Genomic DNA, 14,856 nt, shown 5'->3' on the forward strand with positions numbered 1-14,856 from the left:
GGGACCATTTTGGCTCACCAGGATTTTACTGGCTCACAGGGACTGTGCTGGTTTGCCGGGACCGTACCAGCTCACCAGGACCGCACTAGCTCACTGGGGCCATATTGGCTCACTGGGGCTGCACCGGCTCATGTCACTGTACTGGCTCACCGGGGCTGTGCTGGCTCACGGGGGCCGTGCTGGCCCACCGGGACCCCTGTGCTGGGGTGAGGGTGCTGGGTTTGAGGTGTGGGAGACCCTCCGCCTGGGACAGCTGATCCCATGGGGCTGTGGGGCCGGTGCCAGGGACGGACGATGCCGGACGGGCAGGATGCAGCCACATGGCCAGATCATTCCGGTGCTCGGCGGCGGCACAAAGGCAGGATAAAGGCGCATTGTGCCGGCGGCAGCTGGGGCTGTGCCGTACCAGGGTGCTCCAATAAGGGGACCGGGGCTGAGTGGGCCATGTGGCCCCATGGCTGGCAGCACCCCAGCTCCCGTGGCCACCCCAGTGCTGCCAACTGGCACCCCGGTGGGCTGGGAGCCACCAGCTCCAGTGGGACCCCATCACCCCTCTGGCCCCACACATAGCACCTGAAACCAAAGCCAGCACGCGCCCCCCATCCCGCAGCCCCTTGAGCCAGGGAACAAAGGGGCATTGAGCCGCCCTGGCCATAAAGGGCCCCTTGTTGTGATGGGAACGGCCCCCTTGCCCTGGCTCCATCCCAAGCCCACCAGTCTGGTGGGGGGTGCTCAGGGTTCGGGTCCTGGTGGCGGTGGTGGTTGGGGTCACTGGGGTGCTGCCGGTGGTCCCTGCCAGGCATTTGGCTTTGGGGGTCCCCAGAATTGTGCTGGGGGTCCCAGCTGTGGTGCTGGGAATGAGGCCCCCCAAAGTGGTGCTGGAGGGTCCCAGCTGGGTCGGCCAGGGGTCCGTGAAGTGGCACTGGGGTCCCTGCCAGGGCTCTGGCTTTGGGGGTCCCCAGAGCTGTGCCATGGTACTGAGGAATGGTGCCAGGCCTGGGGGTCCCCAGAGTGATGCCAGAGGGTCCCAGCTGTTGCTCTGTGTTTGGGGGTCCCCAGAGCTGTGCTGGGGGTCCCAGCAAGGGCTCTGGGCCTGATGGTCCCCACAGTGGCGCAGGGGGTCTGTGTTTGGGGGTCCCCACGGTGGTGTGGACTCCCAGCACAGCTTGGGCCAGGGCAGTGCTGGTGCTGGGGGCCGGTGTCGGTGAAGGTGCCCAGCTGCAGTGCCAGTGCCTGGTGCCAGTATCCAGACACAGTGCCCAGGCACGGTGCTGGTGCTCGGTGCCTGGTGCCCAGCCGCGTGCCAGTGCCCGGTACCAATGCCTGCTGCAGTGCCAGTGGCAGTGGCAATGCCCGGTGGCAGTGCCCAGTGGTGGTGCCTGGTGGCCGTGCCTGGTGCCTGGTGCTGGTGGCCATGCCAGGTACCCAGTGGTGGTGTCTAGTGCCAGGTGGCAGTACCCAGTGCCTGGTGCCTGGTGCCAGTGGCCATGCCCAGTGGCCATGCCCGGTGCCAGGTGGCAGTACCCGGTGCCTGGTGCCCGGTGCCCAGTGGCCATGCCCGGTGCCCAGTGCCTGGTGGCAGTGGCTATGCCCGGTGCCGGTGCCCAGCGGCCATGCCTGGTGCCAGGTGACGGTACCCGGTGCCCGGTGCCTGGTGCCCAGTGCTGATGGTCATACCCGGTGCCCCGTGCCTGGTGCCTGGTGCCCAGGGGTGGTGCCCGGTGCCCAGTGGCCATGCCCAGTGCCTGGTGCTGGTGCTGGTGGCCATGCCTGGTGCTCGGTGCCCAGTGCCGGTGGCCATGCCCAGTGCCAGTGCCCGGTGGCCATGCCCGGTGCCGGTGGCGGTGGCCGTGCCCGGTGCCCGGTGGCGGTGGCCGGTGGCCATGTCCGGTGCCGGTGGCCATGCCCGGTGCCCGGTGCCGGTGCCCGGTGGCCATGCCCGGTGCCAGTGCCGGTGGCCATGCCCTGTGGCGGTGCCCGGTGCCCGGTGGCCGGTGCTCGGTACCCGGTGGCGGTGCCCGGTGCCCGGTGCCAGTGGCCATGCCCGATGCTCGGTGCCCGGTGCCGGTGCCCGCCGCAGTGCCGGTGCCGGTGCGGATTGGCTGGCCCCGCGCCACTTGGCTCCTCCCCAGCCCCATGCGGCTATAACGGCCCCGGGCGGCGCCGGGCCGGGCCCGCAGCGCCGCCAGCCCCGCAGCCGCAGGCATGGCCGTGCCCCGCAGGTGAGCCGCACTGCCCGCCCGGGGGGGACGGGGACACCGGCACCCCAGCACTGATCGCGGGGGGGGGGGGGGGCGTCTCCCGCGGGTCCCGGGGGCATCTGCCAGGCATCACTGGGGGGTCCCGGGCGCATCTGCCATGCAGCACCGGGGGATCCCAGGGGCATCTCCCCAGCAGCATCGGGGGGGTCCTGGGGCCATCTCCCCAGCATCACGGGGGGTCCCAGGTTGGCACCTCCTGGCAGCTCCCGGGGGCACCCCACAGCAGTGCTGAGGGGTCCCAGGGCATCTCCCGGCCGCGCTGGGGGGTGCTGGGGACACCTCTGGGATGCACCTGACCCGCTGGCATGTAGCAGCCGCCCCCCGCCCCCCCGACGGTGCCACCCCGCACCCCAGTGCCGGGCTGACCCCTGGCTGGTTGCGGGGTCCCTGGCACCCTGAGCGCAGCTGCGGGGCCGCAGCATCTCTTGCCCGCAGGCTCGGCCCCCCCAGCTTGGCCCAGCTCCGTTGCAGGCAGGGACATGGCCAGGACACGGCACCCGACGAGGCCGGGGGGGCTGCGGCGTAGGGTGCTCCGTAGGGGGTCACCTCCTCCAAGTACCTCCCGTTGGCCTGCCCCAGACCCCAAACCCAGGGCTGGAGTAACACCAGTATGGGGCTGGGGACCATGGGGGCTGCAGGGTCCTGTAGGAGCCTGGGAGGGGTCCCCAGGAAGGGGCTGTTACGGTGCTGGATGGTTGGGGGGGGTCCCTGGGGGGTCTGCAGAGGGAGCGGGAGTAATGAGGGGTGCTACAGGGATTCAGGGGTCCTCAAATGCTGCGTCTCCTCTGCAGGGCCCCGGTGCTGGCCATGGTCGTCCTCCTGGTCCTGGCCACTGGGATGGCCGATGGTAAGGGGGCTGGGGGTGTGTGGGGAGGGGACTATGGGCACCCTGGGTGCCTAGGGCAGGGGTTCCAGCGGGTGCCCCCCTAGCAGCACAGAGGGAACCCTGTCTGGCTGAAGGGAGGGAGTTGAGGCCGGAGTCTCCCTGGGGTCTCCTGGGGACCCCCACCCTCCTCCCCAATCCCCTGGGGCCGCGGGGTCAGGGATGCGCTCCCTGGCCCGTGTCTGCCCCCCATGTCCCCACAGAGCCCTCAAGCACTCTGGACGTGGCCCTTTCTGCGGAGGGACAGACACCAGGTAGGGGGGGCCGAGGTGTGCCAGCACTGGGGGGGGACACCTCGCCCCACGCAGCCCCGCCAGTGTCGCCTGGCCAGGAGCTGGGACCTGCCTGCTCTGTGCCTCAGTTTCCCTCCTGGCCAAGGCCCGGAGGTGGCTGGCAGCAGGGGGCAGAGTGTGGGGGCCGTGGGGCTGACGTCCCCCCACCCATCTCTTCCAGAGCCCGTCAGCCCCGCCAAGCTGGAGGCCTCCGGAGAGAGTGAGTGCTGGCACGGGGACAGGGAGCCGGACCGGGAGGCAGCTCCCTGCGAGCGTCCGGGGCTGTGGAGGGCGAGGGGCAGCCAGACCCCTGGCTGGGACATGGCTGGGGGGTGGGACCCCGGGGGTCTCTTCCCCCCCCTCCCCCAGCTCCTCCTGACACCCCTCTCCTCTCCCAGGTGATCTCACCACCTCGGCACAGCGCCTGGGCAAAGGTAGGGCTGGGCTCGGGTCGAGATGATGCGGCCGGGCAGCGGCACGGGGCTGTGCCCGTGCTGGAGGGACCCGCGCACAGCGAGTGTGTGGCGTGTACCGTGTACGCTGACCCTGCCCCAGGGGCGCAGCCCCGGGTGCTGCACGCGGGGTCCCTGCAACACGTGCGGGGCCCCCTGCACTGCGCGGGGTCCCACTGCGCACAGCGCCCTGCCCGGCACGCGCAGCCTGCCCAGGCTCATCACCCCCGCAGGCCTGACTGCCGTCAACTTCGAAGGCGTGGAGCGGGCGCCTGTGGACGACACGACGCGGGAGTCCCTCGGCAGCGACTCCTCCAGCCTCGACGCCCTCAACAGTGGCTCCTTCAGCATGGACGCCCTCACTGGGGAGGCCCAGGGCGGTGGGTGCTGATGCTCTGCCCTGCATGTGGCCACGGGGGTCCCCGCTCCCATCCCGTTGGGTGCTGAGCCCATGCTTTCTGCCATCCCACAGGTCCTATCGTGGATGTCCCAGCGCAGTCAAATGAGTCGGAGGAGGGTGAGACCCCCCCCTTTCCCCTGCTGCCCCTCGAGGGGCTGAGCATCCCCCAGGGCTACCCACACCCTGCCCAGCACCCAGCCCAGGGCTGCAACAGGGGACCCTGAGCTGGGGATGTGGGGACATCCTGAGCCCCCAGAGGAGACTGTCCTGGTCCCTGTGGGCTGTTACAGTCCCAGGGGTCCCCCATGAGCCAGGAGTGCCCCATCAGTTGGGGGTGTAGCATTAGCCAGGGGTTCCACCTTTAGCAGGGGGTGCCCGGTTATCCGGGGGGCTGTGCTGGTGCCAGCCCCCAGCCCTGGCATCTCTGCTTGCCTGCAGGAGTGGACCGCGACATGGACTCGGAGGAGTCCCTGGCATCCCAAGGTGACAGTGGGTCTGGGACGGGGAGAGCCCTGCCAGGGGGTGGCTGTGAGGACGGGGCACCTTTGACAAGCGCTGGGTGTGCAGGGGCTGACGCAGCTTCTCCCTCCCCAGGGATCTAAGAACACCGAGCTTTGCTGGAGATGCCACCTGGGACGATGTCCTCTGCCGAGCTTTCCTGCTGCCTCCTCATCTCCTTCCTGCCCCGCACCCCTCAGTGCCCTGCCAGTCCTTGCCGCAGCCCCTGCCCCAGCCCCACAGCCCAGCCTGCACCCCACGGTGGGGCAGCCCCCTGGCCCGGCACGGTGCACGGCTCCCCTCAGACCCCAGTGCCACCGGGGGTTTGCTGGGGGACTGAAGGCTGTGGGATGCCTGGGGACCAGGGTCTGCTGTGGGGCAGGGGCTGTGGGGGTGGCTGGACCCCTCCACGTGCCCCTGTGGTGGGGGCTGCTGCGAGCAGAGCAGCCCCTGGCCGCCCGCACCTTTCCATCCTCCCCCAATAAAGGTCCCTGCAGCAGCTGCGTGGTGTGGTGGAGCCGGGTGCTGGCACCCCACGGCCACCGGGCCCACCGCCCCACCCGAGGTGGGAGCAGCATGGCTGCCGCTGGTGCCGTGGGGGGATGCGTGGGGGTACAGGGTGGAGGTACCAGCCCCCTGGCACGGAGGTGGGGGTCTGGCCAGCTAGAGGATGGTGGTTAGAGGGACCCAGCTGCCAGCCAGGGAGCGGAGAGGTTGGGTGCTGGGTGTGGAGCCCCGGTGAGCCTCCTGCCGTTGGCACGGCTCCGCTGTTGCAGGGCTCCCCACGAGTCCATCCTGCGGCCATGGGAGGTTGGAGCTGGCTCTGTCCTGGTCCCCAGCCCTGGGGCAATGGCACGGTGGCTCCTCCATCGTGGTCCCCACCAGCCAGCCCCGCTCCCGGTGCTGGCACCGTCCCCTCCCCATCACGTCTCCTGCCCCCTGCAAAGCCCTCTGCCCCAGCACTGGCCTGCTGCCTGCTGAGCCGGACTGCTGCGTGCATCGTGCCATCGTGCCTGGGGAGCCCGGCCAACACCGGTGCTAGTTAACGGGCTCTTCTGCCAACACCTTTAATGAAGGCGTGAAACCCCATCCCCATGAGCCCCCCGCCCGGCCACGCTGCCCTGGCACTCATCCCCGGTGCAGATGCCTCTGCCCCCCAACAGCGGCTCCCAAGGCCGCCTGGCCCTGCCCTGCACCCACTCCTGGTGCTGAAAGTTAACACAGGTTCAAAAAACACAATTAGGAGGAAATTTAGGGGGGGAGTGGAATAAAAAAAAATACCTATCGAGGGCTGTTAAACACCTCCGTCTCGCCTCTGGCGTGGGGCCCCAGGCTGCTGTTTGCTGGGAGGTGATGAAGGGTACCCGGGAATTAGCACTGCGTGTTTGCCTTTCCCACACACCTCGCCCTTGGCGGCGGTTACCGGCACAGCCATGGTGGGGCTGCCCCACGGCGTGTTGCCCATTGCCCCTGCCGGTGTCTGGCCCTTTGCCCCACACCGGCTCCTTTCCCAGCCCCTTCCCAGCCGTACTGGAGCCCCTCCCAGGAAAGGATGTGTCTCCTTTACCTGCGACGTAAAGGCCAAAAAAGCTTTTTAATGATTTTAATGACAGCACCTCAGTCCCTGCTGCAGCTGACGCAGCCCCCACTGGTGCCTCCCCACCCCCCGCTCCCCCCAGCCAGGCTTCCCCCAGCCTTGAGTCCATCCACCAGAATTTTCTACAACCATTTTCCAGGGTGGAGGGATGACCCCCGATATCAGCGATGGTGGGATGGAGGCTAGTGAGGGGTCACCCCCATACAAAGGGACCCCCCAAAGCTCCTGGGCTGCCTCTGAGCTAAACTGGGGGTTCCCACTGGGGAGATGCTGCCATCCTCCCCATGGCGTTAGGAATCACCTGGGGGACCTCCTGCCCAGCAGAGCTGTAGGCCGATGCAGGGGTCCCTGGGTGTTACTGAGCAGCCCAGCATGGCCCCTCCACCACTGGCACCCCCCCCAGCCCCATTCCCGTGTTGCAGCCCCTCTATGGACCTTCTCCTGGCCAGTTGCACCAGAGTGAGGGCAGCAACTTGGGGCAGCAGTAGCATGAGGGGCTGTGTCCCCCTGGCACTGCCGGCGTGGTGCTTGGTGGCCCTGGTTACTGTGGGCTGGGGTGGGAGCCAGGGGGATGCTGGCATTTTGGGTGGTGGGTGATGAATTACGGGGGGAAGTTTCCAGTGGTGGTGCTCAGCCCCGCCAGACGTTTACCTCATTAGGCGGGATGAGATCATGCAAGCTGGCCGCCCACATCACATACGATTAGTTGGATCATTATGGCCCCCACCTGGAACAAGGGGCTCCTGCAGTACTTGGGGGACCCCCAGCCCTGGGGCTGCGGAGGGGCTGCTGCCCCCAGCCACCATCTGCACCATGCAGCTGTGGTGGCATCGCCGTGACACCCCATCCCAAAGAGAGCAGGGCTGTGGGAGGGAAGAGCTTTGCCCCAGATGTTGCCCCCTAAATGCGATGGCACTGCTGGGACCCACCTAAAGGCTTCCTGCCCCTTTGCCCGGCCCTCTGCCTGTGGTGGCCCCCGTCCCCCGTCCCGGAGCCTGCCCAGCTGCCAGCATCTCCACCCTCCGACTCCTGCGTGGCACCTGCCCACACACCAAACCACACGAACCACCCTGACCAAGGTAAAAGTTGGGGAAACCCCCAAAACCACTAAGTGCTGGGCATGGCTCGCGTGCCGCAGCCATCCATGTGTCTTGCCGAGTCTTCATCACACACCACCCCCACACCCCACCGCGTACCCCCCATTGCAGCGGCACCGGGAGCCTGCACAAGGGCCACTTTGAGCTGGTCCCACTGAAGGGACACTCGGGACACCCAGGAAATGTCCAGTCCGGAGAAAGCAGCGAGCACGGAGCCATCACCCTGGGCATCCTTGAGCAGCAAGGGCTACTGACGGTGTCCGGAGGGTGGGGGCAGTAATCCACGTCCAGCCAAATCTCCCACCAGCAAGGCAGCCAGCCCGGGCTGACGGTGTCAGGGGAGGGTGGATCGGTCCCTCCAGGCATCAAACACAGTGGCATCACAAACCTGATCTCCTGAGCTCCACGTGTCCATCTCTGCCTTCCAGCTACTACTGGCTCCTGCCCGGTCTCCCTGCGCAGGCGTGAGCACCAGCTGCCTGGTGCAGACTGGGTGCTCCCTCACTGGAAGTGTGACCCCCCGTGTGCAGTTTTGTTGGGTCCTTCACTGTCTCCCTGTTTATAACAACCTTCTCAACTAAAAGGATCGTTTCCAGCCACCTGATCGATCCCAAAGGCAGAGCACGACACTCCCTTGTCCTTCTTGTCCTTCTTGCCACATGCCCACGTGGAGCGGCTTGTGTGGCTGGCCCTGCTGCGCACTGCGTGCCCTGCCTGGATGTCCTGCACCCGCGGGAGGGTCCAGCTCCCTGTCCCTGTCACTGCACTGACCTGCTGTCACCGTGGACCCCCCTGGCACCCCTGGGCCCCTGGCTGTCCATCGGTGTGACAGCATGTGGAGATGCTGCGTAGGGCACGGCTGTACCCCAGTCCCCGCAGGGCACACCTTGGCACGGATGTTGTCACCCAGCCAGTATTTTTAATTGCTTAATTATGCCTGGGCTATTAAAGGAAGTTGTGTTCTGCCGATCACCAGACACACGATTCTTGGTCGAACGCTCCCACACGCCACGGGAGCGGGCATCGATTTCGCCAGGCAGAGCTGAGGGGGTCCTTGTGCATTGCCCCTCTGTCACCGCAGCGGCGAAGGGCGGCAGAGCCATGGGGTTGGGGCTGGGACCCTCAGCCACAACACAGGCTGAGCTCACGGTGCCGCAGGCCTGTGAATCACACCGGTTTGGGGAAAGGCGCACGGGGGGTCTCGTCTCAAACGTGCCATCCCTTGCTTCAGCAGTTCCCGTCTCCTGGCACGGCTCTTGCTCCAGAAGATGAACCCAGCACAGACGTCCACAGGGGTGCAAGTTGTGTTGGGGTGGAAAACCTCGGGGGAGCAGCCAACAAACCAAAGCCAAAAGCAGAACTCGGAGAAAGTTGGAACCGGAGAGATTTTAAGTGCTGATGGAGAGGATCAAGGGCTGGTAGGGAATGAGGGAGACAGGTGTCTTGGAGAGAGGGGGGCTGGCATGGCAGCTGCAGGAGCAGGCGTCCCCTCTCCCTGAGGAGAGGTGGCAGTGAAGGCTGGACAGGCCACCACCATTCAGAAGGACAACACCTCCATGTCGGCCAAGCCAAGGCCAGGCTGAGGTGGAGAGGGGGTCGGATGCCAACTGTCCCCTGCCCCACAGGACTGACGCTGCTGTGCATGGCCATCCCTGCCCAACAACTCAATGTGTCATGGCAGAGCAGGTCCTCGTGACAGCCCCAGCACAGGCAGCACGTTCACGTGGACAGGAGATGCCCAACGGCACGAACAAGCAGGCTGGCTCTGCTTGGCCCCGAATCTGCTTCGGTGCCTCTCTGCTGAGTGATGAGGGACAGCGGGGACTTGGCCCACGAGCTGCTCCTGGGGCTCTGTACCCCTCCAGCCAGGTCCCTGGTGGTGCACCAGGGTGTGCAGGACACCTGTGGGACTCTGGTGTGCCGGTCCCCACGTCCCCCCGTCGTGAGGCACTGCATGTCAGGCAGGGTCATGGCCCAGCGTGGTGTCCCGCCGCGTTGGGAAGGGCAGTAACCTGCAACGGCTCTCAGCCAGACGGCTCCTGGACGCTGCCATCGCTACCCTTGAGGATGGACCCAGGCAGCAGAGGTGCCACCGCGGCAGGCACCGGCTTCTCCCGACGTCCAACTGGCACTGAGGCTATGGCCGAACCCCAGCGCCGAGGCGTCTGCGCCTTCGGGGTGACCGAGCAGCATATTGTGACCACCCGAGTGGAGGACAGCAGGACAGAGGGAGTTTTGAACGCTCTGAACATAACAACAAAGATTTTTTTTATTATTCTTATAAAAAAAAAAAAAAAAAAGAAAAAGCACTCCTAAATGTGTGCACAGCATCCGCCACACCTCTGGTGCGTCAGCGTGGGCCCCGCTGCAGTCTCCTCCTCCGAAACATCCTGGAAAACTCAGACCCGGAGCCCAGCCCGGGATTTAGGCAAGGGAGCCACAGCACAGGACTCACACGCATACGCACACACGCACCTCGCTGGCTGCCACCGCAGAAGTGTGGCAAGGGCTCCGGCTCCTGCACGGCCAATGCTGGGGCAGGTGCTGGCACCGGGATCGCAGGGTGTCTGGGGACACGGAGGGCAATTTCTGGGTCTTTATCCCATCCGCTTCCCGAAAAGATGACAAAAGTAAAGCTTTCAACCATAGAAAAGCCACCAGGTGACAGACCATTTGTTTTATATATATTTGTATGTATATATATATAGAGATATTTATATATATATAGATAGAAGTGGGTTCTTCTTCTCTCATGTAAAAATTCAAAATACAGTTTTTACTATTAACAATCTGAAGTGTAAATGTACAAATTTTTACTGCTAAACAAAAGGAAAACAAACCCAAAGAAAACAAAGAAAAAGAAACACACAGTGCGAGAGAAAATAAAAAAGAGAAGATAAAGCTGGGCTTTGGGGCGCCCCGGGGGGGCACACGCACACACGGAGACCCTCGGGGACCAGACCGCAAGGCAGAGACCACAACGGGATCCGACCCACCGGCGCCAGATCGGCAAACTTTTATTTTCTCTTTTAAAAACCATCGCATCTGCCTCTCCGGGGGCAAGGAGGGAAGGGGACAGGGGTGGAGGGGGAACTCCCTTCCTCAGAAAAGCTACCCCACCTGCACACCCGACGAGCGCCCCGCTCCCCGGCCGGGAGGAGCGCCCCACAGCCATGCCCCTGCTGGTGTCCCACCGGGGGGGTCACGGCTGCCACCCTCGGGGGGGGGGCGCGAGCGTGATGCAAGTGTCACGCAGCGGCCGGCTGTTCTGTGGCCAGCCAGGCTCTCCCGCCCGCTCGCTGGTGCCGCGGCGGTGCCCGTCCCAGCCTCCGCGACACGACGGGCCATGACCGCACGCGGCAGGTGGGGGAGGCTCTTGCACGGCTCGGCCCCCCCGCCCGACGGCCGCCAAACTGGAGGAGCGCTGGGTGGCTAGAATCTAAAGCAGATTTCAAAACACCTCATTAAGCACACACACAAATGAAATCCTCACAGTGCCGGGGGAAGCAAACATGAACCAGAGGGTGTTTAGAGCTTTCAATGTCTGTGCAAAGCGAGGAGGCTGACGGCTGGATTTCCCTTTAGTGCGTATCCTTTCTCTTCCTCTCTTTCACCCTGCCCTGGGCCTTAGGATATCGCAGGGTCCTTGGGTTTGGACTGCTCAGTCCCTGACAAGAGGGAGATGGTGGGATCTTCTGAGTACTCGTCTCCGTCTGTGAAATACGGCCCTTCCCCCAGCTCGAAGAATATCGGCAGGTCTCCACTCCCCATGTCGACAGCGCTCGAGTCCACCAGGAAGAGGGGCTGGGCCGTGTAGTGCACCAGCTGCTTCCCTGCAAAGAGAGAGTTCACACGAGGGTAGCAGCTTTCAGCAGAGAACAAGAGCGACAAGGTTCAACTCGCTTCCTCGCCACTTTCAAGAAGCACTCCTTGCCACGCCAGCGATGGGATGCCAGGGCTCGGGCAAGGCCTTGGGCACATTGGCAAGGCACAAGGATTTGACCTTAGCTGGGTTCCAGCCCACTCTCTGGGACACACAGGGAGGGACTGGGGGCTTTTCTGTGCCGCCATGGAGATGCCGACAGCACAGTCCTGACCAGGCTGTGACAGAGCCCATGGCTGGGCGCTGGGCTTGCTGCCACGAAGGAAGAGCAGCACTGTGGACAGCCCGTGCCATTCCATGCAGACAGAAATCCCACCAGGCTGGGGCTGGTGGTGACCTCGGGACTGCTGAGGCAGGCTCAGCGCGAGCAGGATGCCCAGGACTGTGTCTGAGCATCTCCAAGGGCAGAGGTTCCCCAGCCTCTCTGGAGCCTGACCACCCTCACAGTAAAAAAATTGGGGGTTTTTGTGTTCTGATGGAATTTCACATCTTTTGGTTTGTGCCGTGGCCTCATGCCCTGTCCCTGGGCACTGCTGGGGAGAGCCTGTCTCCCCCTTCTTTGTTCCCTCCCATCAGGGATTTATACACATAGCTAAGATCCCCCTCCGTACTTTCTCTTTTCCAGGTTCAACAGTCTCATCTCTCTCAGCCAAATACCCTTTTGGGGAGGAGAAATGATTCTGCCACAGCCTCAATCCTCCCTGAACACCGAGGCGGCCGCCTGGTACCTGCGTCTGCTGTGCTGGCCTCTGTCTCAGTAGGTTTCTGTTGCTCCTGGGATGAAAGGAGATCTTGAATCTGCAGGGAGAAAAGTTGGGTTGGTGAGCGCGTTATGTGGGTCAGACACATGTGGGTCCTCTCCGTGCCTGCCTTGGGACTGACCCAGCACACGTGCTGCGCAAAGAAAGCTGAGACGTACAGTCTCAAGGCCCCACTGAGGCAGACAGACACCCTCAGAGGTTCACCAGGTTGCCAGCAAGCCCACATGGACCCAGGCGCAGCTGGTGTGGCGTGCTCCAGCTCCCAGGTTGGCAACGGGACTGATTCAGGCGGCGCACGACTGCCCCGGCCAAACCCGGTTCCACAAATCCTCTCTCCTATAGGCAAAGGTCCTGCTCCGCAACGCTTTCCTGGGTCACAGCATGAAGCCTTTCTCCATCCTGGGGGTCTACAATCCCAGGGGAAGCCTTTGGGATGCGTTTGTAATGAGCAATTTTATTTTTTGTGATTTATTTCTGTTTATCGGAAGTCTTGGTGCTACTAAAGCACCTGAGAGCTGCAGCTCCCAGCAAAAGCTGTCAGAGCGACCTGGGCTGTGGCTGAGGATGCAATCCCATTGTGCACCCCCATCCCATGGGCACGACTGGGCTGGAAAGGCTGAGATGTGTGTATTAAAGGGAGAAAAATTTTGAAACCACACTGCCCACCTGAGCAACTCTGCTCACTGCAGTCAGGAGGGAAGCCCCGCCACCCTCAGAGCTCACGTCGCCTGGGGAGCATGGCGCTGAGCCGGCTAATCCCAGACTGCTGAGCCCAGAGCACTGCTCTCCACCAGTGCCACGGCGGAGGACAACGCTTGAGCAGAGGCTCTCCTGTGGGATCACTTTCCCTCTGTGGATTTACAGTCAGCTAATAATCCCGCGGCTACTTATTACAGCAACCGCTGCTGTGCCAAAGTCACCGTAGAAAGTAATTCAGCGCGTACCCAGTGTTTTTTGTTACTGCATAGCAACTGGTGCTGAGCGAAGGCAGACCACTTGTGAGCGCGCACGTCTTCACAGACCCTCTGGCCACGATTTAGGAACCCCGCAGCTCACCCCACGGCCAGCACAGGGGTTTTTGCAGTGTGAAGGCTGGGTGAAGACAAAGCCCAGCAAAACACCCCTCCCAACACCACAGGGGAGATAAATAACACACCAGTGACCTTGATCCAAACGCTACTCGAGCTGATGAGCTAAGCTGTGAATTTCAAAGGACACCAGTTAAGATCCCTTTAGAAAATCCTGCTTCCAGATGCTCAACAACTTACCGAATCTTCGCTGCTCATGTTCTTCTCCCAAATCCCACTAATCCCTTGTCCTGATCTTCCTGCCCAGCCAGCCTCCGCTGTTGCAGCAGAGCCTCCAGTCGGTAGGAAATCAGGTGTTTAACTAAATTTACCCAAACTTACAGGGCAGGTTATTTGTCTGCCCACACACAAAATGGTCCTCTGCATTGCACTTCCCCCTACAGCTTTTTTTCCTTGCGGGCAGCCAAAGAACTCAGCCAGCCCATGGGCGCCTGCACCGCACCAAAGCGGTACAGAAATGTCCAGCAAGAGACAAGCGCCAGAGATGCTGCAGAACGAACAGTGCTGAACTCCTGCTCCGTGCGTCACGCTGCATCCCAGGCGCATGTCAGTGCAGGGTGAGGGGTCCCCCGAAAGAGCTCGTGGGAATCGTTTTACTTCGGGAAAAGCCACCAGGCCTCTGAAGGTGTGCTTTGGAGAGGGGCACGTTGCTCCTGTCCTCTCCCTGCTCTGTAACACCGGCATTAACACCTTCCTCACAGCCATCCCAGGAGCATATGTTGCGTCACCTGAGGGCCCGTGAGGTCTCCAGCAAAGAGATTACATTTGTTTTGCAAAAACTTTCAAGATGTTTCCTGTTCTGTACTGGTGGGAAAAAAACCACAAGATCCCTTTGTGCTTTTTCTGATAATAAAAAAAGAAGCAAGACGGAGATAAGGGGTTAGAGGCTAGCCGAGGGTCCCTGGCTCACTGTACCAACTGGACCAGGAGACCCCTGCTTGGTCTGATCCGGGCCAGACTCCCTCTCCTGCACCCACAGCAGCATCCAAGCTGCCGTTGATCTTTTGTTTCCCTCTCAGTTTTTCTTGTGGAGTCGTTTTGTGCAGATACCGACACACGTCCCAGGGTAGAGCAAGGGCCGGAGCATGCCAGCACACCAGCGGGGCTGCAGCCGCTGCTCTGCCCCAGGGCAGCGAGAAGGACCTGGCTCTGCCCCAGCCCAGCAGCGCTCCAGTCCTCAGGCTACCTCCTACTCCAAGGGTCTGGGACTCGCTGCTTGTGACTGTAACTTCCACCCCTGCTGCTCCAAGCGCCTTCTCAATGCAGCCACGAAATGCTGTGTTTGACTAATCATCGTTATCTGATGAAAAAAAATCATTTTATCAGGCAACACCAGCTCTTGCAAGGAGAGTCTGTGTCAGCGCTGTGCACGGTGTTCAGCACTGATGGTACCCAAGTAAATAAAATTAATAATACAGCACATGGTGGAGTTTGCCTTAAGAAAGCCTCCTGACAATTTCAGAAAGTCAGAAGGAGGGTTTATGGAAACCACATGCAGCTCTATAGGCTTCACTGCACTTCCATGTTCAGGGGGCAGAGCTCACATGAGGGATGGAAATCTCAGCACCTAATTAACCGAGTATGAATGATGAAGTAGCCCTGCGCTCCGTATGAGCTGCTCAGAGAAAGCCGCAGTGCTAATTGAATTATTTCCCCTCGGCGGC

The 14,856-nt window shown here is 62.7% G+C and overlaps 2 protein-coding genes across 5 annotated transcripts in view; one reads left to right on the top strand and one right to left on the bottom strand.

The window, feature by feature from the left end:
* Positions 1 to 2,144: 2,144 nt before the first annotated feature.
* Positions 2,145 to 5,995, top strand: LOC129735636 (uncharacterized). The gene is made up of 9 exons (XM_055705115.1): positions 2,145 to 2,222; positions 3,053 to 3,108; positions 3,348 to 3,398; positions 3,598 to 3,636; positions 3,815 to 3,850; positions 4,102 to 4,248; positions 4,341 to 4,385; positions 4,707 to 4,751; positions 4,863 to 5,995. Exons 1-9 carry the CDS (start codon positions 2,206 to 2,208, stop codon positions 4,868 to 4,870), a joined length of 444 nt encoding a protein of 147 aa, XP_055561090.1. The 5' UTR covers positions 2,145 to 2,205; the 3' UTR covers positions 4,871 to 5,995.
* A 4,451-nt stretch (positions 5,996 to 10,446) lies between these two features.
* The window catches only part of HSF1 (heat shock transcription factor 1), a 72,418-nt gene continuing 68,008 nt past the window's right edge, over positions 10,447 to 14,856 (bottom strand). For all 4 annotated transcript variants that reach the window (XM_055704465.1, XM_055704467.1, XM_055704464.1 and 1 more), the window contains 2 exons: positions 12,072 to 12,141; positions 10,447 to 11,293 (listed from right to left, as the gene is read on the bottom strand). In XM_055704465.1, the coding sequence (XP_055560440.1) occupies positions 11,088 to 11,293; positions 12,072 to 12,141 (276 nt within the window). In that variant the 3' untranslated portion in view covers positions 10,447 to 11,087. The remainder of the gene's footprint in view (positions 11,294 to 12,071; positions 12,142 to 14,856) is intronic.

This window comes from Falco cherrug, chromosome 3, assembly GCF_023634085.1.
Source record: "Falco cherrug isolate bFalChe1 chromosome 3, bFalChe1.pri, whole genome shotgun sequence".
NCBI classification, from domain to species: domain Eukaryota; kingdom Metazoa; phylum Chordata; class Aves; order Falconiformes; family Falconidae; genus Falco; species Falco cherrug.